Raw genomic sequence first — 25,693 nt, forward strand, 5'->3', positions numbered from 1 at the left:
CCAACTTTGGCTACGCCGCATCTTTACCAAGCATAAAGATATTGTTTTTTGTTGGGTCCCTGGTCATGTTGACGTACAGGGCAATGAACAGGCAGACACTGCTGCGCGGTCAGCAGTACATGACCTACCAGTTTCTTATAGAGGTATTCCATTTACGGACTATTTTGCTGTAATATCTTCCCACCCGTTGGCAACAACGTTGGTCTACTATGCTCGGCAACAAACTTCAGTCTATTAAACCGAGTATAGGTTACTGGCCGTCTTCTTATCACCAGTGTCGAGGTTGGGAGACTACTCTCTCCCGTCTTCGCATTGGCCATAGTCGTCTTACTCATGGAGAGGCGTCTTGCTCCTCTCTGTGAGAATTGCCAAGCTCCATTATCAGTCAGCCACATTCTGTTGGACTGCCCACTTTATCAACGAGCACGCAGAATTTACCTCTGTCGTCGTCTTCGCTCCGCTGCTCTGCTCTCTCTTTACCTTCCCTTCTCGCTGATGGACCCACCTTTCATCCGGACTCTCTCTGACTTTTTGACAACGACTGACTTACTTCACAAATTCTGTTACTTTCAGCCCTTTCTACTTCAATCTCCTGCTACCCTCTACCCCCGTACTATCCCCTGCCCCGCTGTTTTCTGTAACCTGCTGATCATCCCCCCTCCCTTCTGCCATCCAATTCCCTTGCTTCCTTCCCTACCCTGCAGCGCTGTATAGCCCTTGTGGCTTAGCGCTTCTTTTTGATTATAATAATAATTTGCATCGTCAGAGATCAAGTCAAGCTAACTGCTTTCTCTGAAGCTTTTAAGAATTAATTTTATTTTTTTCAACTAACATGCCATACAAAATTCACTGTATGACCTATTTAAAAATGTATGATTCGTACAGTGCTGCAAGATGAGGTTATTACTTCCACAGGTCACCTTTTTTTTTTAGTCAAAAATCTCACCAGAACACCCAGGTTAAAAACTGAATGCTTTTCTGTCTTGTGCTGCTCTTACCATCTTAACATATAGGATAACTTAGTATATAGTGCATTTTTTTTTTTTTAATTTGATAGATATTTAATCATTATATACATACACTTCTAAATTCATTTTTGATGCATACAAAAAAAGGAAGCAAATATAAAATCTACATATCTGGAAGAACATGAAAATATACATGTAGTACAAAAAATAAACATACATTAAGATTAATTATCTAACATGTCAAAATTCTACTCAACTGTAACAACAATCAAGAGGCAGAGATAGTCCTAGAAATCTATCTACTGATTTCAAGTGCTAACTTTGTATTTACAAAATAACCATGAAAACTCATACTATGCCCCTAGCTGATCTCGCTTATATTTGCCTAAAAAGTAAGTACTAAAGTCCACAACCCTAGCTCGGCACAATATAAACCTTTCTCTGTTGAGCACGTCTGTCAAACATACCCCAGGTAGCATCGTTCTGTTATGAATTTATGCAATGTTGAATATACATCATCATGTTACACTATTTTTTCCAATATTAACAAACTATTTTCTTGAGGCCGACCTCAACAAACAGAGAAATGAAAAAAAAAAAACTACAGTATATTAATTTATGTAGCCATGCAACCCCATAGATGGGGTTGTAAGAGAAGTAAATGCGAGGGTCTTGACAAGAGGCGTGGAGTTAAAAGATAAAGAATCACACATAAAGTGGGAGTTGTCACAGTTGCTCTTTGCTGATGACAATGTGCTCTTGGGAGATTCTGAAGAGAAGTTGCAGAGATTGGTGGATGAATTTGGAAGGGTGTGCAAAAGAAGAAAATTAAAAGTGAATACAGGAAAGAGTAAGGTTATGAGGATAAAAATATTAGGTGATGAAAGATTGGATATCAGATTGGAGGGAGAGAGTATGGAGGAGGTGAATGTATTCAGATATTTGGGAGTGGACGTGTCAGCGGATGGGTCTATGAAGGATGAGGTGAATCATAGAATTGATGAGGGGAAAAGGGTGAGTGGAGTCTGTGGAGACAAAGAACTTTGTCCTTGGAGGCAAAGAGGGGAATGTATGAGAGTATAGTTTTACCAACACTCTTATATGGGTGTGAAGAATGGGTGATGAATGTTGCAGCGAGGAGAAGGCTGGAGGCAGTGGAGATGTCATGTCTGAGGGCAATGTGTGGTGTGAATATAATGCAGAGAATTCGTAGTTTGGAAGTTAGGAGGAGGTGCGGGATTACCAAAACTGTTGTCCAGAGGGCTGAGGAAGGGTTGTTGAGGTGGTTCGGACATGTAGAGAGAATGGAGCGAAACAGAATGACTTCAAGAGTGTATCAGTCTGTAGTGGAAGGAAGGCGGGGTAGGGGTCGGCCTAGGAAAGGTTGGAGGGAGGGGGTAAAGGAGGTTTTGTGTGCGAGGGGCTTGGACTTCCAGCAGGCGTGTTTGATAGGAGTGAATGGAGACAAATGGTTTTTAATACTTGACGTGCTGTTGGAGTGTGAGCAAAGTAACATTTATGAAGGGGTTCAGGGAAACCGGCAGGCCGGACTTGAGTCCTGGAGATGGGAAGTACAGTGCCTGCACTCTGAAGGAGGGGTGTTAATGTTGCAGTTTAAAAACTGTAGTGTAAAGCACCCTTCTGGCAAGACAGTGATGGAGTGAATGATGGTGAAAGTTTTTCTTTTTCGGGCCACCCTGCCTTGGTGGGAATCAGCCAGTGTGATAAAAAAAAAATAATGCAATGTCAGTGAAAAATTGTGAGAATGATTGATGTATCAAAAATTAAGGAAAACACAATAAACATAGAATAATACTCATCAGCCCAGAAACTGACTTCAAAAACTAAACAAATACTGTATATAAAATGTACACAAAAATTATGAAAACTGTTGACTCAAATAGAATCTTTAAATATTAACTTCTGTCACAAGTGCATACAGTTTTTAAAATCACTGTAGGATCTATAAGCTTTAAATTCTTTATTAATTACAAAAATTATATAAAATTTGAGATACTGTATATGAAACAAAAAACTACTGCTGCTAGATATAACCTTAGCTTCAATAAACACTGCAGTTATAGCAAAGTTGACAATCTTGAAATTAATGCTTTAATTATATGGAAGAAAAGTCCCTTATTAATACAATATTACAGTACTGTTAATTATACTTTACTCATATTTCAAGAATTTTAACCATACTAAAACTAAAAAGAACACAACATGTACTTATACATGGTTTAGGAAAACTTTGATATTAACCCTTTCAGGGTCCAAGGCCCAAATCTGGAGTCACGCACCAGTGTCCAAGATATTTCAAAAAAAAAATTTGTTATTTTTTCTTATGAAATCGTAGAGAATCTTTTTGTGAAGGTAATAAAACAAAAAGTACGAAAATTGGTGGAAAATTGACGAAATTATGCTCTCGCAAATTTTGATGTGTCAGCGATATTTACGAATCGGCGATTTTGCCGACTTTGACTCCCATTTTAGGCCAATTACATTATTCCAATCAACCAAATTCTTAGCTATTTCACTAGTATTACTTCTATTCTATCGATTGAGCACAATAAATCGCCAAGTCAACTGTTTCAACTACAAAATAAAGTGATCGGAAATTGTTAATTTGGCCAATTTAACACAAAGTTCAAAATATTCCAATTTCAAAATAGGGTCCAGAATGAACAATGTAGGCATTCCTGGCACTAAACTAACATTTCCTCTGTTCATTAGTTATGTTTTGAGGCTTTACAAATAAATTGCATTTTGATTTTTTATTCACATAATGAATTTTTATTCACACCAAAAAATAGAAGATTTACTGTTATGCAATACTGTAATAATTGTATAAATATCATCACCATATTTGTGAATGTATATTAGACCCACCAGCTGATGTGTATTAGACGTGTGAGGTCGTTTGTTTACTCTTGAATATCGGCAAAAATTTAACATTTCCGCTACTTTGAGCTCAGTTTCAAGCCATTTCCAATGCTAAAACCAATCAAAATCATCTCTATTTCTGTAATATGTCTTCCATTCTATCAAATGAGACCAAGAAATCGCAAATACAACTATAAAAAACATACGAAAAAACACTGCAAAGTTGCTGTTTTAATCGAAAAATCATGATTTCATTTTTTTTCTCTCATTATGCACAGTGTGCTGCAGGATCTGTTTTATGTGGTGCACACATACCACGTAGATGTATTCTCTCATATCTAGGCCCAAATGTACCACTCACAGTTTATCAGAGTGAGCTGAGCTCATGGCGTAGATCTACGGTTTGGACCCTGAACATAAAGCCGTAGATCTACGGGACGGACCCTGAAAGGGTTAATGACTGAGGATCCTAGACATTAATAAATCCAATTACATATTATTGAATTGACATAGCACCTTCCTTTACGGAGACATGTAAATATTTCTTATTTTAGCAAATGTACTGATTAATATATATTTGTGGACTGTGACTAGAAATTATTTAAAAATACTATCTTTGGACACTTGAAAAGGAATAGTGGTCTTAACAAATATTTATAATAACACTTCTAATGGAATAGAATGAATATTATAATAAAGAAATCTAGGATTTCACTAGATAGCAGAAAAAAATAAAATTTTTTTTTTTTTACATGACACACCTTTTTTAAGTCGGCTCCTTACGTTTTTTTGCTAAAGTGAATGCCAATGATAATACCAATGATGGCCAGCACAATAATAAGGATAAGGATGCAAAGACACATACGACGCCGACTCTTGTTCTGAAAGTAAAAATATCCTGTAGTAATATACAAGCTGCTGTGTCATCCCTCTATGAAAAAGCTTTTATAATCATAGGTTAATTTGATCAATTTACTTCGTTTCAACCACAATATATATACAGTGGAACCTCGGTTTTCATCAAAATTGTCCCAGTTTTCATTCATCACCTTGATTTTCATCAAGTTGACAGTGGTATGCCGTACCAAATGCGTCCGCTCGCACCCACACATTCCGAGTCAGTTTCTCGTTGGTAGAGGGTGGCAGAGATAACCTCTCCTCCCTGCCATCTTCCATACACCAACAAGAGTCTTCAACAAAGGTAAAAGTGATGTTAAATGTTCATTTATCCATTTCATTAGTCCTTTATATTTATTTCTCATTGTTTTCTGTATGTAAAACTGGTTATTATAAAATGTAATTTTTGTTAATACTTTTGGGTGTCTGGAATGGATTAATTGGACTTGCATCATTTCTTACGGAAAATGTTGCTTCAGTTTTCGTCGGACTTTCTGGAATGAATTAATGACGAAAACTGAAGTTCCACTGTAACCCTTTTGACTTGGTAAGGAAAGTAACTGATTTTGTAATTCTCTTGAACAACCATTCTCTGAGGATCACAAGTTTGGTACAGTAAACTGTATTTAAAAAGATACAAATTTAAATTTATAAATACCAAGTATGTAAGCAATACAATATAAAATCCTATATGGGAAAGCATAAATCATTAAAGGGTAAAAACCATGATAAATTCAAAAGCTTCATGACAACGGATTCATGGGTTTAACCCTTTCAGGGTCGAGAGGGCTACTTTGAGCCCTGTTTTTGGCCAATTTCAGTGTACTAGTCAACAAAAATCATATTTATTTCACTAGAACTCCATTTTTTCTATCGAATGAGTACAAGAAACCACCCATTTACCGACTTCAAGTATCCAATAAAGTGGTCAGAAATTGGCAATTTTGCCAATAGGGTCCAGAATAAGCAAGACAGACATTCCTGACATTAAAATAACATCCCAGGCCCCTCTTACATCTCTTTTGCTATCCACTTTGAGTTTTTGTTCTCATAAAAAATAGATTTACTGTTATGCAGACTACTGCATTAGTGTAGAAATGGTATAATAATATCAGTGCACTTGTGAAAGAATGTTAGACTCGCCAGTTGACGTGTATTGGACGCTTGGCATTTGTTTACTGCTGAAATTTGGTAAAAATCGAACATTTCTGCTAATTTGAGCTCAATTTCAAGGTACTTTTCATTAGGAAACCAATCAAAATCATGTCAATTTCTGTAATATGTCTTCCATTCTATAAAATGAGACCAGGAAAACTAGAATACAACCATAAATACCATACAAAAATACACTGCAAAGTCGCTGTTTTAAACCAAAAATACAGTTGGAGTTTTTTTTTCTCATTATGCACTGTGTGCTGCAGGATTTTTTTTTATACTGTGCACACTGACCACATAGACCCATTCTTTCGTATGTAGGCCTACCAGCTTTCCCTCACTAGATTTGAAGGCGCTAGAATTTAGGCGTTCAGTACGTCGGAAACCCTGAAAGGGTTAGAGAAGTACAGTGGAACCTCTACTTAAGAGTGCACCCATGGGCGAGTTTTTCCAGGTATAAGCAGATGCTCGGTGCGATTTTTTGCTACAGTAGTCTGCATAACAGTAAATCTTCTATTTTTTGTGTAAATAAAAATTTCAAATGGTAAGCAAGTACAGTGGACCCCCGGTTAACGATATTTTTTCATTCCAGAAGTATGTTCATGTGCCAGTACTGACTGAATTTGTTCCCATAAGGAATATTGTGAAGTAGATTAGTCCATTTCAGACCCCCAAACATACATGTACAAATGCACTTACATAATTGGTCGCATTGGGAGGTGATCATTAAGCGGGGGTCCACTATATTATTATAATAATAATAATAATATGTATAATAATTATATAATATACATACATACCCATAATAATAATAATAATATTATAATTATAATACTATGTATAAATGAGTTTGAGAACACCACCACGAGATGGCATTACGTGTATGACAACAACACTCAGTCCATCTGTGCTTCACCTGGCGGTGGAAATAATTCTCGTGATTTGCTTACATTTCGTGCAGTAATTTTGCAGAGTTTCTTGTCTCTAACCATGGGTGCAAAGGACAGTGCTGAGAAGAAAAAAGAGGATGATTTCCATGGAATTAAAGCAGGAAATCACTGATAAACACAAATTAAGAGTGTAGTGATAGAAAAAGAACGAAATGAAATGAACTCCTGACAGCATATGCTGCTGTGCCCAGCATCTCTTCTCCAAGGTAAATGATGTAGTAGTAGTAGTATTTTATATATTATTGTTTTCCTTATGAAACTACATAGTGATCTAATGGAGTTTGCCTTACAAACACACTGTTTTCTGTTATAATAAAAGCATGGGAAGGTATGTAGTCAGGAGCAGGAACAATGGCTGCCACCTCCACTACCACTACTCAAATATATAATGACATATTTCATTCATTCTAGTGTATATATCATGTTTCTAAGTTATTAATATTGTTTGTCATATTAGAAGAATTGTGATAGGTAACTAAGCCGAAGAGTTGATATTAGGGAAATATTCAAGTATTTTGTCGTGCCTGGAATTCCACTGGGACAGATTAATTCCATTTCAATTAATTTAAATGAGGAAAATTGATTCTACAAATGAGCAAATCCAGATGTGAGCAAGGTCACGAAACAGATTAAACTCATAAGTAGAGGTTCCACTGTACCTGTAATGTCAAAACTACATGTTAGTCAATAATGTATTCAAATATCTGAATATTTTTGATAAGACTACAAACTTGCTCAGTGTCCTCACTTGGTAGCTAGCAGCCTTCAACAGTTCTTCTCGGCCTTCTTCAACATGACTGTGAGCACTCTCAACGTTATCTTCTATGGAATCTGTAGAAAAACAAAATTTAAAAATATGTACTAAACCAATAAACTAAATCAAACATTTCAACTCCTTGAGGAAAGTTAAAAGTCTAAAACATTATTAACAAGATGGGATTTAGGGTCAGTTAAGAAAAAGAGAGTAGAACTGTTGTAATGACAAAGAAACAATATTGATGAAATAGTCTAATTTTTCATGCATACTATATTTTTATCTAGAAAACTTTCATTATGACTGCTGTAGAGTACTCTACATACAAACTATAGAAAAAGAGATTTAATGTTTATCAGTCATGATAATGACATAAACAATGGATAAAGAAAAATATTTTTAAGTCATGAAAACGCTCACCTATAATCAAAATAGTTAAATATAGGCATCCTGTGCTGCAAGTGTCATGGTGGTAGTAGTGATACGGTGGTTATTAAGTAAGACAATGCACAATATTTCTAAAACATTTTTTTCATGGACAAAGTTGAGAAATGAGAGGAAGAAAGTCTTGTAACATTTGCTGTCTCCTACTGTGATCCATTTTTAGAAAAGTATCCCTCCAGCAAAATTAGTTGCCTTAGGCAAAGGAAGACATGCGAAACATTTGAAAAATTCAATACGAGCAAGTATTTTTGGCTATAAGCAGCAGCAGCGACTTCCAAGCTCCGTACTTTTCTCCAACTACCAGAGCTACCAATGCTCCTATGATGACCTAGTTACAAGCAAAACTGCACTACCCAACGTAGCACCCAGAATGACCAAAGATTACCAACAGTGAAACCTACAAATCGAAAATAATAGAGATCAAAGGAAGACTGCACACAAACCGAAAGCAACACCCCGCTGCCAGCCGAACAACGTAACCCTAAGCTTTGTATACTACAACTTCTTCTTAACTACAACAATTCCTGTAGTATTATGAGGCGCAATCTAAGAGGAAACAGCACCAAGGCCAGCAAGAAAACACCGAAAAATCAACTATTCAACAAGTGTAGCCAGGAGGACGCCGGCTCAGCAACCACCCCACTCACCACCACACCACAACAATAACAACAAACATGGCTGCCACCAGCCCATCCTCCCCTCTCTTCCCCGGATTCAACCTACCAAGTAGTCTCTCAGGTATGACCAACGATCCAGATACCCTAAAGACATGCATCTCCAACTTAGCTATTGAAAATATGAATCTTCGAGAGACGCTAACAAAACAAGACACCAGGATGACACAACTCGAGAACAAAATCCTCAGTCTTGAACAAAAGTTAACAACACCAGGAATGACTAACTGTGACAAGACCATCCAAGCAGTCATAGATAGCCATACCCAACAAATAATATCTCTTAATACAAAGGTTGAAGAAGCAGTAAAAGACTGGAAGAACAACTTAGATAACCAGTTCAGTGACTACTTTGCTCTCCAAGAAGATAACTGAACACGATAAACTATCGGACGCAGTAATAGTTAACAGTCCACTTTTTCCCAGTGATATGAACCAAACAAACAGTAAAGAAATTACTCTGCAGATCATAAAGGACCAAACAAGTGTTATTGTACCAGAGTCTGAAATAAAAGAAGCCAGGTTACTAGGATCCCATGGTAGAAAAAGTGTTATGCTTAGATTCCACTCATATGACAGGAAAAAAGACTTAATTATTGCATCTATTAAAGTAAAGAAAGAGATATACATAAACGAGTGTCTTACCAAAAAACGTCAGAACCTCCTGTATAGAGTCAGAAAACTTAAGCGGGAGAATAACGACACAATACACCAATACTTCACACGGGATGGGAAAATTCTTGTTAGGAAAACAAATGTAGGTCAACTGTACACAATCACGAACGAGAATGATCTATCACGATTTCTCAGGGATACTAATCTTACAGAGAACAACTAAACAATGTCCAACCTAAAAGCCTACGTAGTGTAGTGTACGTTTTGCTCCATTATTGTTCAAATTTCATTGTGCAATCTCTTAGTAATTAAATAATCAACTACCTCATTTTGTGATTTTACTAGTAAGCATAAGTCACCTTATGTGATGTTATTTACTATTGTTCGCTTAAACATTAGCTGAATTGATACTTTCTCTGTCCATATTACTACCTCATATTTTTTAAATACTATCAATTGATATTACTTACTAAAATTAATAATTATCATTTTTACTAAAATTTCAATTTACTCTTAACATTTTTGACATTTAATAACCATTACTTGTCTAATTACCTTTACCTGTTTTAATACCACATTTACTATCTTAGATTACTCTTAATTACCTTGTACTGCCATATAACCAAGTATAACTACCAGTGCAATATTGAATGAAATAAACATTACTTTTCCACCTTTTTGTAATCATTATTACTTACTAAAATTTTATTAAACACCATATTTACTACCAGTCAATTTTACTTTTGTACATTAAACATTATCTTATACTTCCCATAACATTTTGTTGCCAAATTTTCAAGTTTGTATATTCAACCCCAACCTTTATATTATCCTTTGTACCTGTGTACCTGTCTACCATCTTACTATCATATTATAACCAAGACATTACCATTGTTATTTTTTTTACTATTATTCTTTTGGTACTTTAATTGTGAATTTTATTTTGTCAATTTAAATCTAGTTATAATCTTGATCTTGTCAACAACCTATACCAGACTCTAGTGCAATTGCAAGTACCATTTCAAATTGTATTTTTATATTATAAGTTTATATTATAATTCCTACCATCTGTCCATTTAAATTTGTTTACCATTACTTAATTTTAGTCCCTTATATATTTTCTCCTTTATTTTAGCTTTATATAACTACCCTAGTTTATATATTCACAATTGTTAAAATAATCAAGGTGCTAAAGTAGAATAAGTTCACAATTTTGCCATTATATTCCAAAGCTCATTTATTTGATTACCACTTTATTGTTCACCACAACCTATATTATATTATTGTTCACCACAACCTATATTAGTCCCTTTTATATTATAATTTTATACTATAATTCTAACTTTAAAAAATTACCTTTATAGTACTACCTACTATCATATTCCCAAGCTCCATTATTTGATCATCACTTTATTTGTATTAGTCCCTTTTATATTGTCTCCTTTATTTTAGCTTAAAAAAAAAAAAAAAAAAAAAAAAAACTACCTTAGCTCATTATTTTACATTTGTTAAATAATTCAGGTGCTATTTTTTAGCTTAAGACTATTTACTTTGTTTTATACTTAATTCTAACTATAGATTCACTACAAATCTTATGATTACAAGCATTGATCCTGATACCAACCTCTTATTTAATGAATCAAACAGTTACTGTAATTACTACACTGCAGAACAATCAAAGGCACTTCTCAGTGCCAACAACAACATAACTATCTTTAACTACAATATCAGATCTTTAAGCAAGTATTACGATGACCTCATAGCATTACTAAATTCCTTACATGCCAATATGTCCATCATTACACTAACTGAAACCTGGCTAAAGCCTGATAGTACAGATGTCTATACCATTCCTGGTTACACAGCCATACACAACTGTAGGCCAGACCAACAAGGGGGTGGCACAGCCATATACTACTCAGACCAACTAGAATGTATCACTAATACTTGCACAAGGGATGAACATGGTGAATATATAATAGCTAAATTCAAATCCAAATACCTACAAAAACCTCTCACATTGATAAACATCTACAGAGTTCCACAGTCAAACATTAGCCAATTTAGTCAAAACCTAGGAAGTATGATAACTGATGCACGCATGAACAAAGATCACTTACTACTCTCAGGTGACTTCAATATAAATCTCCTGCAAGACCAGGACCCACACGTTACTGAATTCACAAACACAATGAGTAACTGTATGTTACTACCAACAGTAACAAAACCTACAAGAGTTACAGAGACTAGTGTTTCCCTACTTGACCACATCTGGACCAACACCATATCCCCTTTAAAATCAGGCATAATTACAGATAATACCACAGACCACTACCCTACTTTCCTCATAACAACTCTTGGTAAACTACCCCAAGACACTACTAAAGTCACCTTCAGACTTCACAATGAGGCAGCCATTAATAACTTCACAACAGCAGTAGCAAACATTGATTGGCACACTGAGCTAGAAATCTATACAGATATTGACGAATGTATTAATAATTTTCTAAAAAAGACCCAATACCTCTATAACAAGCACTGCCCTAAAAAAACTAAACAGATGACAGCTAAGAGACTGAACAGTCCCTGGCTAACACCCAGCATTCTCAAATCCATAAATACAAAACACCAATATGAAAAACAGTACAGAATGGGTCACATAACCAGAGACCAAACAAAACGTTACTCGTCAATCCTAACCAGCCTGATAAGAAGGGCAAAAAAATTGTATTATGAGAACAGATTATCCAACTTACGAGGTGATATAAAAAAGACCTGGAAAACCCTATCAGAAATTCTGGGAACAAAAAAGATATCACGAAATAGACAAATAAAATTAGCAAAATCAGATGAACCCCAACTCCCACCAACAGAAACAGCAAACAGACTCAATGATTTCTTCTCCACTATAGGACAAAACCTTGCCAATAAAATCCCAAGCTCAGATACCCCACCAAACGACTACCTCACCGGCAACTACCCGAACACACTGTTCCTAGCTCCGACTAACCCATACGAAGTCTCCCTTATTATCAACGCACTAAAAAACAAGGCAGGAGATTTAAATACCTTACCACCCTTTATATACAAAAAACTGTCACAAGTGCTATCACCAATCATTGCAACACTCTTTAACAAATCCATAGAATCCTCCACCTTCCCTACAGTACTCAAAATAGCAAGGGTCACCCCGATCCACAAAGGAGGAGACCAAACAGAGTTGAATAACTATAGGCCAATATCCAACTTACACCCTCTCTCAAAAATTAATTCATAAACGAATCTACTCCTACCTTATCTCCCAAAACATACTCAACCCCTGCCAATTTGGATTCAGGCCTAATAAAAATACTAATGATGCTATTATACACATGCTAGAACATATATACACTGCAATAGAGAAAAAAGAAGTCCCACTGGGGATCTTCATTGACTTATGTAAAGCTTTTGATACAGTTGACCATGACTGCTCCACGTAAAATTGTCACACTATGGTATAAGAGGGCACTCCCTCAACTACCTCAAGTCATACCTCAGCAACAGAAGCCAATATGTGTACGCAAATGGGGCAAACTCTTCTGCGCAACCAATTACAGTTGGTGTCCCACAGGGAAGTGTCCTTGGCCCTCTTCTCTTTCTCCTATACATAAATGACCTTCCAAATGCTTCGCAATTACTCAAACCCACACTATTTGCAGATGACACTACATACGTCTTCTCTCACCCGAGCCCAGTCACGCTAGCCAATACTGTAAACACCGAATTACAGAAAATATCTACCTGGATGAGGACTAACAAACTTACACTGAACATTGACAAAACCTACTTCATTCAGTTTGGTAACAGAGCTACAGATGTCCCTCTTAACATAATGATAAACGGATCACCTATCACAAAGCTAACAGAGGGAAAATTCTTAGGAATCCACCTTGATAATAGACTCAAATTTCATACACATATACAACAAATTTCTAAGAAAATTTCCAAGACTGTAGGCATACTATCGAAGATACGGTACTATGTTCCACAGTCAGCCCTCCTGGCCCTATATCACTCTTCTTATTTACCCCTATCTCACCTATGGAATTTGTGCATGGGGCTCAACAACAATTAACCATCTCAGACCACTAATTACCCAACAAAAGGCTGCAGTTAGAATAACAAATTCTCACTACAGGCAGCACACTCCACCAATATTCAATACACTAAACCTACTCACCATACAAAACATCCATACTTATTACTGCACCTATTACATACATAGAACACTTAACTCTGATATTAACCCTCCCCTCAAACATCTCCTTGCCAACCTCAACAGAACACATGACCATAACACAAGGCACAGATCACTCTTTGATGTTCCTCGTGTCCATCTCACACTATGCAAAAACTCAATGCACATAAAAGGCCCTAAAATCTGGAATTCATTACCTGTAAATATAAAAGAAACACTACCTGTTTATAAATTCAAGTCTCTTCTCAAAGATCACTTACTCACCCAAAACCAAATAAATACTGAATAACTGAACCTTATAAATTGTATATCTTAAATGTTTCTCACAATTATATCACATAAATGTTAAACCTAAAACCCAATCTAACTTTATTATTTTTTAAATGCACTACCTAACAGAATACTCCATACGACTGAATGTACAACAATGCATGCAACCATATGACCTGTCTTTGTAATCCTCATTTGTGCTTTATAGTTATCTGTTTACAATAATGTATTATCACTGATTTCATCATTGCTTAGTTAATTTTAAGCCAGCCCGAAATGCTATGCATAGTATAAGTGGCTTTGGCATGCTGCTCTTATCTGTATTTTTTTGTACCTCTGTATGTATGCTCAAATTGTTAATAAATAAATAAATAAATAAATAAAATCTTTAGATGACCTTGTTAGAGTTGCCAATAAGAGCTAACTGCCAATGAAACTAGCAAGTTAAAATTCTAGTTTTGGTTGGTCATTTTTACATCAAGTATAAGTACTGTCCCATGCTGGCCCTTAGCGACCTCATTTGTCTCTAACACGTTTGTTGTTCCAATGATTTGTGACAACTCTGTCTCACTCTCCCTGCTTTCATGTGATGCTACAATTATTAGACAAAGGCATTCCTGTGTAATATTCAGAAAAGCATCTGGGTTATAATATTGTATATTTTTCAAAGGCCTATTTTCCAAAGACAACAGAAGCTTTTAAAGAATAGAATTAACCTTACACTTGGTGTGGAATTATTTTATATCCAGGGTTTTACAAATGTGAACTATAGGACATGCACAAAAATTACTTGAATACAGTATGACTGGAGTAAATGTGTAAGCTGTAACCTTGTTCACCCTCACAAGCATAATGATGCAGTACCTATCTAAAGTTAAATTATCTTTAATGCCAATAGAGAATTACTCATTCAACAGAAAGGCTTGGTGTCAAGCAAATGCTTTTTCTTGCACTAACCTTTGAAGAATCAATTAGTATCTACTAAAAAATTGTAATTGTGGAGAAACACACTCAGGTAACAAGATGTTTAATAATGTATTTCAGAGAATTTTTTCTTTACCTCATGTCTTTATGAACTGATTTAGAGAAAACCAGTTATCTGGATTTGAGCCCTGGAGGTAGGTAGCACAGTACCCACATTCAGGAGGAGGGGTGATGTTGCAGTTCAGAGGGTCATTTGCATTGTAATGTCTAGACACTTCTGGGTGTTCTATTATATTTACAAAAGACCAGAACCTCTTAGTTATTCATTGCTTTAAAAAAAAATTTTTTCTTTTTGCCTTTTAAAATGAAGGCCATTTGCCTAGGCAGGGCAACCCAAAGAAGAAAGCCCATTTACTCAATGGTTGTTTTTCCAAAAGTATTCTGCCATCACAGTTAGATTACCCCCCCCCTCCCCCTCCCTTTCAGAATACAGGAAATGGGCTTCCCACTTTCAGGACTTTAAATTTATACAATGTTAGAAATGGACTACACTATCAGCACCAACCTGTTACTGTGATCAATACACACTCATATGACATAAATCATATTCATAATGCTCTTCAAAATCCAGTTTTCACATTCTGAAATCCATGTCCATACAATGTTCCAAGTTACCAGCCAGGAGTGTAAGCAAATTTAGATGAAATGGTAAATGTCCCCGACATTCATGCACCCAGTTGAAAGTGGTACCCCTCACAGAGAACACCTAAGAACAATCCACAAACTCCACTGCTGTGTAAAGGTGACCCAGCTTCAGGAGGGCTACATGCTGTTGGTAAGACTTGTTACTGAATGAATGAATGATGGTGAATGTGTTTCCTTACTTTGGGTCACCCTACCTTGGTGGGAGATGGCAAGTGATTAAAAAGAAGAAAATCTTTCTTATTTATCTTTCTTTCAACACACCGGCCGTATCCCACCGAGGCGGGGTGGCCCAAAAGGAAAAACAAAAGTTTCTCCTTTTACATTTAGTAATATATACAGGAGAAGAGGTTACTAGCCCCTTGCTCCTGGCATTTTAGTCACCTCTTACAACACGTATAGCTTACGGAGGAAGAATTCTGTTCTACTTCCCCATGGAGGTAAGAGGAAATAAGAACAAGAACTAGAAAGAAAATAAAGAAAACCCAGAGGGGTGTGTATATATATGTTTATACATGTATGTGTAGTGTGACCTAAGTGTAAGTAGAAGTAGCAAGATGTACCTGAAATCCTGCATGTGTATGAGACACAATAAAAAGACACCAGCAATCCTACCATCATGTAAAACAATTACACTCACTTGGCAGGACAGTAGTACCTCCCTGGGCAGTTGCTGTCTACCAACCTACTACCTTCTTATTTGATATCTTAATTAAAATACTGTACATTGCCTTCAAGCAAAGTCAGAACTGTATTTGCAAATAACTGAGGAAACCTTTGTGCTATGTGGTAAGGATTTAATATATATTAAAAATAATTTTATCTGATTATACTAAAGAATTAGACAAATTACAGTCTAATTATTTCAATAATGAATAAACTAAAAGCTCAATGACTGATTCTCTAAACTGCAACTCACCCACAATTTCGCCCTGAGCAGTTACCATAGAAGAGAGATCCCGCATAACTTCATTTATGTCAATTATGTCTGTCTCCAGCTGACGAACTCTTTGTTCTCTTTCTAGATGCATTGCTGTTTCAAACTCCAAATCCTGAAAAAGGCAACATCTGATGATATCTATCTCTTATTCCTCAGCTCAACATGAAAACTCTGACCTTTATGGCTCAAAAATGAATTGCTAACTCCCCTCAATTTAATTTTCTAAACCAAATACAGTATTCTTTACTAACCCTTAAAAGGGAAAGGGTGAATGAGCCATTGTGGGAAAAAATTTAAACATTTTTTGTTTCCCTCTGAATATAGTTAAATATTACATATTTTGTTTTAGACACATTTGATATTAAAAAAAAAAAAAAGCCTTTTCTACCTGCTAGCGATTTTTACCTATTGCCAGGGGTTGGGAAAATAACAGCTGTAAAAATGGAACCCTCCTGTGCATAAGGTATGCTCAATGAACATCGCATCCTTAACTACATTTATCTTAAATAAATTAAGCATATGAATGTGCAAATGCATAAATTAAAACACTATACTGTAGCTGTACATCTATATGCAGTGGATCCTCGACCAACGATATTAATCCGTTCCTGAAAGCTCATCATTAGTCGAGTTAATTTTCCCCATGAGAAATAATGGAAATCAAATTAATCCATTCCTGAAACCCCAAAGTATTGAAAAAAAAAATTTTTACCACATGAAATAATAATTTTAATACACACAAACTGAAGAAGACATGTACAATTACATGACACTTACCTTTATTGAAGATCTGGTGATGATTGATGGGATGGGAGGAGGGGAGAGTGTGGATGGTGTTAGTGTTTAGAAGGGGAATCCCCTTCTATTAGGACTTGAGGTGTCAAGTCCTTGAGGACATTGTTTTTCCTGAACACTCTGGGAGTTTCACCTCTTCAAGGGGGGCTCCTTGTTGTGGTGAAGAGGCTCTTGATCTGAGGAATTAGACCTGCCAGTCTCCTTCCTCAGACCGAACCTAATTACCCCCTAATCCCCCCTTCCCTATCCCATCCTCCCCACCCCTCCCTTTTGGCCTTTGGGATTTCTCCCACAGGCGCGCTAGTTCCTAGGTAGGGGAAAGGATACCGGGGTCCATCCCATTCCGTTGAGGTTCTTGGCGGTGGCGTAGTTTGCCGTGGAATCTGGATCACCTGGGGATGTCCCGATCCCTCTCCGGTATCCCGGAGTGTAGCTTTGGGTGTCTTTCGGGCGATGGGTGTATCTCTGGAAGCCTCCTTTCGGATTCCGGGGGTGGTGGCCAAAGGAGGTATGCTTTGTGGCGGATATCCGGCCGCCCTCTCTTTTGTCCACCGAGGTAGCTCGGCAGATGTGAGGTTGCTATCCCGGATTGCTGGTTTACTGGCATGAAGGGTAGGGTATGGCACGGGTTTCATGCTGCATCTACGCTACTAGCGGTGCTGAGGTCCTCTTGGGCGCGGAGGGAGATTTCTGGCCCTTTCATTCCTCCTGGGAACTATTCCTCCCCGCTCCCCCCTTTTTTTATTCTTTTTTTTATTTTTCTTTTCTTTTCTTCTTTCTGTTTTTTTCTTAAAAACAAAAAGCAAAGGAGTAACCTAACCATGGAGAACCCAATCCATGAACCCACTACCCCCGGGCCCCTTCTTGATACTGCACCCCATTCTGACCCTGCCTTGTTTTTAGACCACTCTTCGAACACTCCTGATGCCCCTGTACCTCTTGCTGGTGCTGTTTCCTCACTCGCTTCAGGTACCGGGGCTACGACTGACTCCTTCGATTTGTCTGACCTCTACTCTGCTTTGACTATGCTTCCGGCCTCTCCCTCTACGGTACGGCAATTTTCGAATCGCCAGCCCGTTTCACGACGGACCAACTCTGGTCCTACTCCTAAACGCCAACGTCAATCTCCCGATGATGTTCCTTCGTTACTTTCCCATTCTACTCGGAAACGACCGACACGTCATGCACTCCCTCTCCACGCTCAGTTTCGGACCACACAATGGACTAAATTCTTTACTTTAAGACCGACTTCTAATTCTGCCTATCTTTCTGACCATAGTATTGGCAAAGCGCTCCTGCGTCATGTTGGTAGAGATATTTCATTTCATGCTCTCGAGAGCGGTACGCGCATTGTCACTGTCCAGAATGCTACCCAAGCTCATGATCTTTCTCTCCTTTCGCATATCGATACTACTCCTATCACTATTGAAAAACATCTTTCTCTCAATTCTTGTAGTGGTACTGTCATTCTGCCCCATACCATAGTCCAACAGAATTTCCAGTCATGTGGCAATGACATTCTTGAACAGCTGGAACTCCAGGATCTCCCAATCCTCAAAGTAGACACTTATGTCCTTCCTGCCCGCGGGCGGAGATGTTACCCTTGCAATGTGGCTCGATTAACTTTCGACAGCCGTGAACTCCCGTCCTCTGTTTATGTCGTGGGACATCGGTTACAAGTACGAAAGGTGATCCCTACACCGCAACAGTGTAGAAATTGCTGGCGTTTTGGTCACCCAGCAAAATATTGCAGATCTATAGCCAAATGCCCAGTCTGTGGTGCCGACGACCATTCTAATGCATCTTGCAGTCAACCTCCATCTTGCCTTAATTGTAATGAGGCTCACCCTTCGTACTCTCGCCGTTGCCAGGTCTACTTGAATGAGCGTGAAATCCGTTGCCTCAAAGAGGCAGAAGGTCTCCCTTATGCTATGGCAGTTACTCATCTCCGCCTCCAAGGGAGACTACCCCGTGTTTCTTATTCTCGTGTTTCAAAACGTCCCCCCACTTCTGGGGTCCCATCTTCTGCAGCCTCCTCTGTTGTTGCCCCTCCCATAGCCACTCCGGCATCTAATCCTTTTGCTGTCCTTGGCTCTGACATCCCGACTACAACTCAGTCTGTTCTCACATCTTCGCGTCCTTCCTCACAAGCCCCAGTATCGACAAGACCCCGTACGGCACCTTATACCAATCGCCCCTCTACTTCTCAGAAGTCCAAAAAATCCCCAGTGCTCAAATCTTCTTTGCCTCTTCCTTCCCTTCTTCCACCTCTGCACTTTACCTTTCCAGTCTCTGTGTCTAGTTCTTCCCCTCTCTCTGGCTCTATTACAAGTGTGGAGGTTCACCCTCCTCCTCGTACTATACCTTCCACCCCCGTACCCTCCCAAGTTTCCCCCTCTTCTGCCACCTCCCAGGTTTCTGCCTCTTCTGTCCCCTCCCACACTTCTTCTACAGTTCCCTACACTCTTTCGTCCCCCTCTACTTTGGTACAGTCCATTACTGTCCCAATCTTTACTCACCCTCCTCCTTCTACCTCCAATATTGTCTCCCATACATCTTTGAATTCAGAAACACTTGAAGCCATTTCAGAATATATTGCAGAGACTAAACCTTCAATGGACACTGATCCACCTCCTACTCCCTCTCCTCCATCTCCACAACTCCATTCTTCGCAACGCTCCGTTCCTTCGCTACTTGAACGTCTTCCAATGCCACCACACGTTGACTTTTCTAACCCCTCTAGTCCGTAGGTGCCCTTCCCTATGGATTCCTGGTATTTTCTTTATTGCCAATCATGGCCTATTTACAGTGGAATATCCGCGGCCTCAAGGGTAATCGGGGTGAGCTTCAGATGTTGCTTTCCAGGTTTTCCCCTGTTGGTGCTTGCTTACAAGAACCAAAATTACACTCAGCTGTTTTCCAACCTATCTCAGGCTATAATTTAATTGTATTCTTCGGATCCTTTCTCAGATGGGACCTTTAATGAAAGTGCCCTTCTTCTACGCAATGATATTCCGTACTGTCAACTATTTGTCCATACCTCGCTGCATTACATTGCAGCTCATATCCACTTGACTAAGTGGTTTACAATATGTTCTTTATATCTCTCTCCTTCTCGGGCATTTTTTATCCCAGATTTTGCCTTTCTAGTTTCATCCTTACCACCACCACTTCTGTTGCTTGTTGATTTTAACGCCCACCATTTCCTCTGGGGGAGTCTCATTGTGACTCACGAGGCATCCAGTTGGAGGCTTTTCTCGCCTCTCACCCCCTCTATGTTTTAAATACGGGTACTCCCACCCATTTTGATCCTCGTACTCATACTCTCTCTTGCATCGATCTATCAGTCTGCTCTTCCTCCACTGCACTAGACTTCACCTGGTCTGTTCTACCGGACTTACATGACAGCGATCATTTTCCAATCATTCTTACTTCTCCTTCCTATTCACCACCTTTCCGTAGCCCTCGCTGGCAATTTGATCGGGCAAATTGGGATCTTTACTCGCAACTCACTGCTTTTAGTGAGGTTCCTTCTTCATCCTCCATTGATGAGCTCCTACACCTCTTCTCGACGTCAGTTTATACCGCAGCTTCTCATTCTATACCCCAAACCTCAGGCAGGCATTCTCAGAAGTGCGTGCCTTGGTGGTCTCCTGCTTGTGCTCGTGCAGTACATTTGAAACGCACTGCATGGGGCAGGTACCGGTACAATAGAACCGCTGAGAGACTTCTTGATTTTAAGCAGAAGCGTGCGATCGCTCGCCGTGTCATCCGTAAAACTAAACGCACTTGCTGGCGAGACTGTTTCCACCATCACCTCTGCTTCTTCTATGAGTGCAGTCTGGAAAAAAGTGAGGAAATTGAGTAGTAAATACTCTCCTGACCCGGCTCCTGTTCTACGGGTCGCTGGTGTTGATGTAGCAAACCCTCTCGACGTTGCCATTGAATTTGGCACACATCTGGTCCGTATTTCCCGGGGGCTCCATCTATGCCCCTCGTTTCTTTCCTCAGTCTACCGGAGAGTTAGTACCCTTGGACTTTTCTTCTCTCAGAGAAGAACAGTATAATGTGCCTTTTACACTTCAAGAACTGGAGGCAATGCTCTCAGCTTGCCGATCATCGGCACCTGGGCCTGACAACATTCATATTCGTATGTTACAACATTTACATCGGTCAGCCCTTGTAGTCCTCTTACACCTCTTCAATCTTATATGGACACAAGGAGTTCTTCCCCAGCTGTGGAAATCTGCCATTGTTCTCCCTTTCCGCAAACCGGGTACTACAGGACATGATGCCTCCCACTATCGTCCCATCGCTGTTACTAGTGCAGTTTGCAAAGTGATGGAACGTCTCATAAATCGACGTTTAATGTGGTATTTAGAGACACACAACAGTCTCTCCGCTAGTCAATATGGCTTTCGTAAGGGCCGTTCTACCATAGACCCCTTACTACGCTTAGATACGTATGTTCGTAATGCCTTTGCAAATAATCACTCGGTTATTGCCATATTTTTTGACCTTGAGAAGGCATATGACACAACTTGGAGGTATAATATTTTGGCCCAGGCCCACTCCTTAGGCCTCCAAGGCAATCTACCATCCTTCCTCAAGAACTTTTTAACTGACAGACATTTCCGTGTTCGAGTCAATAATGTTCTTTCCCCGGACTTCGTCCAAGCTGAAGGTGTCCCTCAGGGACGTGTTCTAAGCACAACACTTTTTCTCCTTGCTATAAATGATTTGGCCTCTGTTCCTCCACCCAATATTTGGTCATCACTCTATGTTGATGACTTCGCTATTGCTTGTGCAGGCGCTGACTGTCATCTCATTGCAGTTTCTCTCCAGCATGCGGTCGACCGTGTTTCCACTTGGGCCACCACGCATGGGTTTAAATTTTCAAGTACCAAAACTCACCAAATTACTTTCACTAAACGCTCTGTCATTTCCGATCATCCTTTGTATCTCTATGGCTCCTGTATCCCCGAACGTGATACAGTCAGGTTTCTAGGCCTTCTCTTTGACCGTAGGTTATCCTGGAAACCTCACATTACCTCTCTGAAGGCAACTTGTCACAGCCGGCTAAACCTTCTTAAAACCCTTGCTCATCTTTCCTGGGGAGCTGATCGTCGAACTCTGCTTCGCCTACATTCAGCCCTCGTTTTATCGAAACTCGATTATGGTGACCAGATTTATTCAGAGGCCTCTCCTGCTACTCTCTCTAGCCTTAACCCCATCCATCACGAAGGATTACGTTTGTGCCTTGGGGCTTTTCGCTCTTCCCCTGTTGAGAGCCTCTATGCAGAAGCAAATGTTCCATCCTTGTCTGATCGCCGTGATGCCCATTGCCTTCGCTACTATGTACGCTCTCACGATCTCCACAATCCTTCCATTTATAGAATGGTCACCGATATTAGTAGACATCCTTTATTTGTTCGCCGCCCCTGTTTGCTCAGTCCCTTTTCTCTTCGCCTACATTCACTCTTGTCTTCCCTTCAGTTACCACCTTTATATGTTCATGTAGCATCTCACTTTTCCCTACCCCCCTGGGAAGTTCCAGCTGTTCGGGTCTGTTCTTTCTCACTCCCTTGCTCGAAAGCTCAACTGCCTACTGTGGCTTCCCGCTCTCTTTTTCTTGATCACTTCCACTCCCATTCTCATGCCATCGCTGTGTACACAGATGGCTCTAAGTCTTCAGACGGCGTCGGATTCGCAGCAGTGTTTCCGGACAGCGTCGTGCGGGGGCATTTACTATCTTCGGCTAGCATTTTTCCTGCTGAATTGTATGCCATTCTTGCAGCACTTATTTGTATCACATCTATGCCTGTGTCATCATTTGTGGTAGTCTCAGACTCCCTTAGTGCTCTACAGGCTATACGAAAATTTGATACATCTCACCCTCTAGTTCTCCGTATCCAACTTTGGCTACGCCGTATCTCTACCAAGCATAAAGATATTATTTTTTGTTGGGTCCCTGGTCATGTCGACGTACAGGGCAATGAACAGGCAGACACTGCTGCGCGGTCAGCAGTACATGACCTACCAATTTCCTATAGAGGTGTTCCATTTCTGGACTATTTTGCTGCAATAGCTACCCACCGTCACGCTCGTTGGCAACAACGTTGGTCAACTCTGCTTGGTAACAAACTTCATTCTATTAAACCGAGCATAGGTTACTGGCCGCCGTCTTGTCATCAGTGCTGTGGTTGGGAGACCACTCTCTCCCGCCTTCGCATTGGCCACACTCGTCTTACTCATGGGTATCTCATGGAGAGGCACCCTGTTCCTCTCTGTGAGCAGTGTCAAGTTCCAGTATCGATTAGCCACATTCTGTTAGACTGCCCTCTCTATCAACGAGCACGCAGAATTTACCTCCAACGCCGTCTTCGTTCTACTACTCTCTCTTTACCTTCCCTTCTTGCTGATGGACCCTCCTTTAATCCTGACTCTCTCATTGACTTCTTGACAACGACTGATTTACTCCACAAACTCCCCTCAGCCCTTTCTAGCTCAGTCTCTTGCTGTCCTTTACCCTTTCACCATCCACTGCCCCGCTGTTATCCATAACCTGACTCAAGAAATCGTAATGACACGATTGCAAACAAACCATACCCCCGGCCGGGATTGAACCCACGGTCATAGAGTCTCAAAACTCCAGCCCGTCGCGTTAGCCACTAGACCAGCTAGCCACAATAAGATTCATCCAATTAGGTATATTTCTACACCATAGGAAGGTTAGCACAGGCACCACTGTGACCACAAATGCAAGTTTTTACAGACGAATCTCCAGCTAGCGTGGCCGTGACGAACTCTAGCTCAAGTCCCTTCACTCTATGACCGTGGGTTCAATCCTGGCCGGGGGTATGGTTTGTTTGCAATCGTGTCATTACGATTTCTTGAGTCATGTTGACGGCAGTGAAGGGACTTGAGCTAGATACACAAATAACCCGCACATAAAAGAGAGAAGCTTACGACGACGTTTCGGTCCGACTTGGACCACTGACAAAGTCAATGGTCTAGAGTTCGTCACGGCCACGCTAGCTGGAGATTCGTCTGTAAAAACTTGCATTTGTGGTCACAGTGGTGCCTGTGCTAACCTTCCTATGGTGTAGAAATATACCTAGTTGGATGAATCTTATTGTGGCTAGCTGGTCTAGTGGCTAACGCGACGGGCTGGAGTTTTGAGACTATGACCGCGGGTTCAATCCCGGCTGGGGGTATGATCCGTAACCTATTACTCATCCACCTCCCTTTTGCCACCTGATGCCCTCGCTTCCTTCCTGCCCTGCAGCGCTGTATAGCCCTTGTGGCTTAGCGCTTCTTTTTGATTATTATAATAATCTGGGAGTTTCAGAGTGATATTTCAATAAAGGCTTCACTTTGCAATCACCACTAGCATTAGCACACATCAACAGAGTAAGCCCATCTTTCATAGGCTTATGTCCTGGGAGTGCCTTTTCCTCCTGAGTAATGTAGGTCTTGCTTGGTATTTTGTTCCAAAACAGGCCTGTTTCGTCACAATTAAACACTTGTTCAGGTTTCAATTCTTCACTGTCTATGTACTCCTTGAATTGCTGCACATGCAAGGAGGGATGCAAGGAGGGAAGAGTATATGGAGAAAAAGAGAGAAGTTAAGAGAGTGGTGAAGCAATGTAAAAAGAGAGCAAATGAGAGAGTGGGTGAGATGTTATCAACAAATTTTGTTGAAAATAAGAAAAAGTTTTGGAGTGAGATTAACAAGTTAAGAAAGCCTAGAGAACAAATGGATTTGTCAGTTAAAAATAGGAGAGGAGAGTTATTAAATGGAGAGTTAGAGGTATTGGGAAGATGGAAGGAATATTTTGAGGAATTGTTAAATGTTGATGAAGATAGGGAAGCTGTGATTTCGTGTATAGGGCAAGGAGGAATAACATCTTGTAGGAGTGAGGAAGAGCCAGTTGTGAGTGTGGGGGAAGTTCGTGAGGCAGTAGGTAAAATGAAAGGGGGTAAGGCACCCGGGATTGATGGGATAAAGATAGAAATGTTAAAAGTAGGTGGGGATATAGTTTTGGAGTGGTTGGTGCAATTATTTAATAAATGTATGGAAGAGGGTAAGGTACCTAGGGATTGGCAGAGAGCATGCATAGTTCCTTTGTATAAAGGCAAAGGGGATAAAAGAGAGTGCAAAAATTATAGGGGGATAAGTCTGTTGAGTGTACCTGGTAAAGTGTATGGTAGAGTTATAATTGAAAGAATTAAGAGTAAGACGGAGAATAGGATAGCAGATGAACAAGGAGGCTTTAGGAAAGGTAGGGGGTGTGTGGACCAGGTGTTTACAGTGAAACATATAAGTGAACAGTATTTAGATAAGGCTAAAGAGGTCTTTGTGGCATTTATGGATTTGGAAAAGGCGTATGACAGGGTGGATAGGGGGGCAATGTGGCAGATGTTGCAAGTGTATGGTGTAGGAGGTAGGTTACTGAAAGCAGTGAAGAGTTTTTATGAGGAT

At 39.6% G+C, this 25,693-nt stretch overlaps 1 protein-coding gene across 13 annotated transcripts in view; it reads right to left on the bottom strand.

Annotated features, from left to right (window-relative positions):
- Nucleotides 1-25,693, bottom strand: part of LOC128700694 (syntaxin-12-like) — a 73,639-nt gene that overhangs the window by 31,868 nt on the left and 16,078 nt on the right. For 5 of the 13 annotated variants that reach the window (XM_070097082.1, XM_070097089.1, XM_070097091.1 and 2 more), the window contains 3 exons: nt 16,393-16,525; nt 7,602-7,684; nt 2,933-4,749 (listed from right to left, as the gene is read on the bottom strand). In XM_070097082.1, coding sequence (XP_069953183.1) covers nt 4,618-4,749; nt 7,602-7,684; nt 16,393-16,525 — 348 coding nt within the window. In that variant the 3' untranslated portion in view covers nt 2,933-4,617. Of the gene's footprint in view, nt 1-1,034; nt 1,738-2,932; nt 4,750-6,284; nt 7,513-7,601; nt 7,685-16,392; nt 16,526-25,693 lie in introns of those variants that run through there. The other 8 variants (XM_070097086.1, XM_070097093.1, XM_070097088.1 and 5 more) reach the window with 7 other exon arrangements.

This window comes from Cherax quadricarinatus, chromosome 56 (assembly GCF_038502225.1).
Source record: "Cherax quadricarinatus isolate ZL_2023a chromosome 56, ASM3850222v1, whole genome shotgun sequence".
Classification (NCBI taxonomy): domain Eukaryota; kingdom Metazoa; phylum Arthropoda; class Malacostraca; order Decapoda; family Parastacidae; genus Cherax; species Cherax quadricarinatus.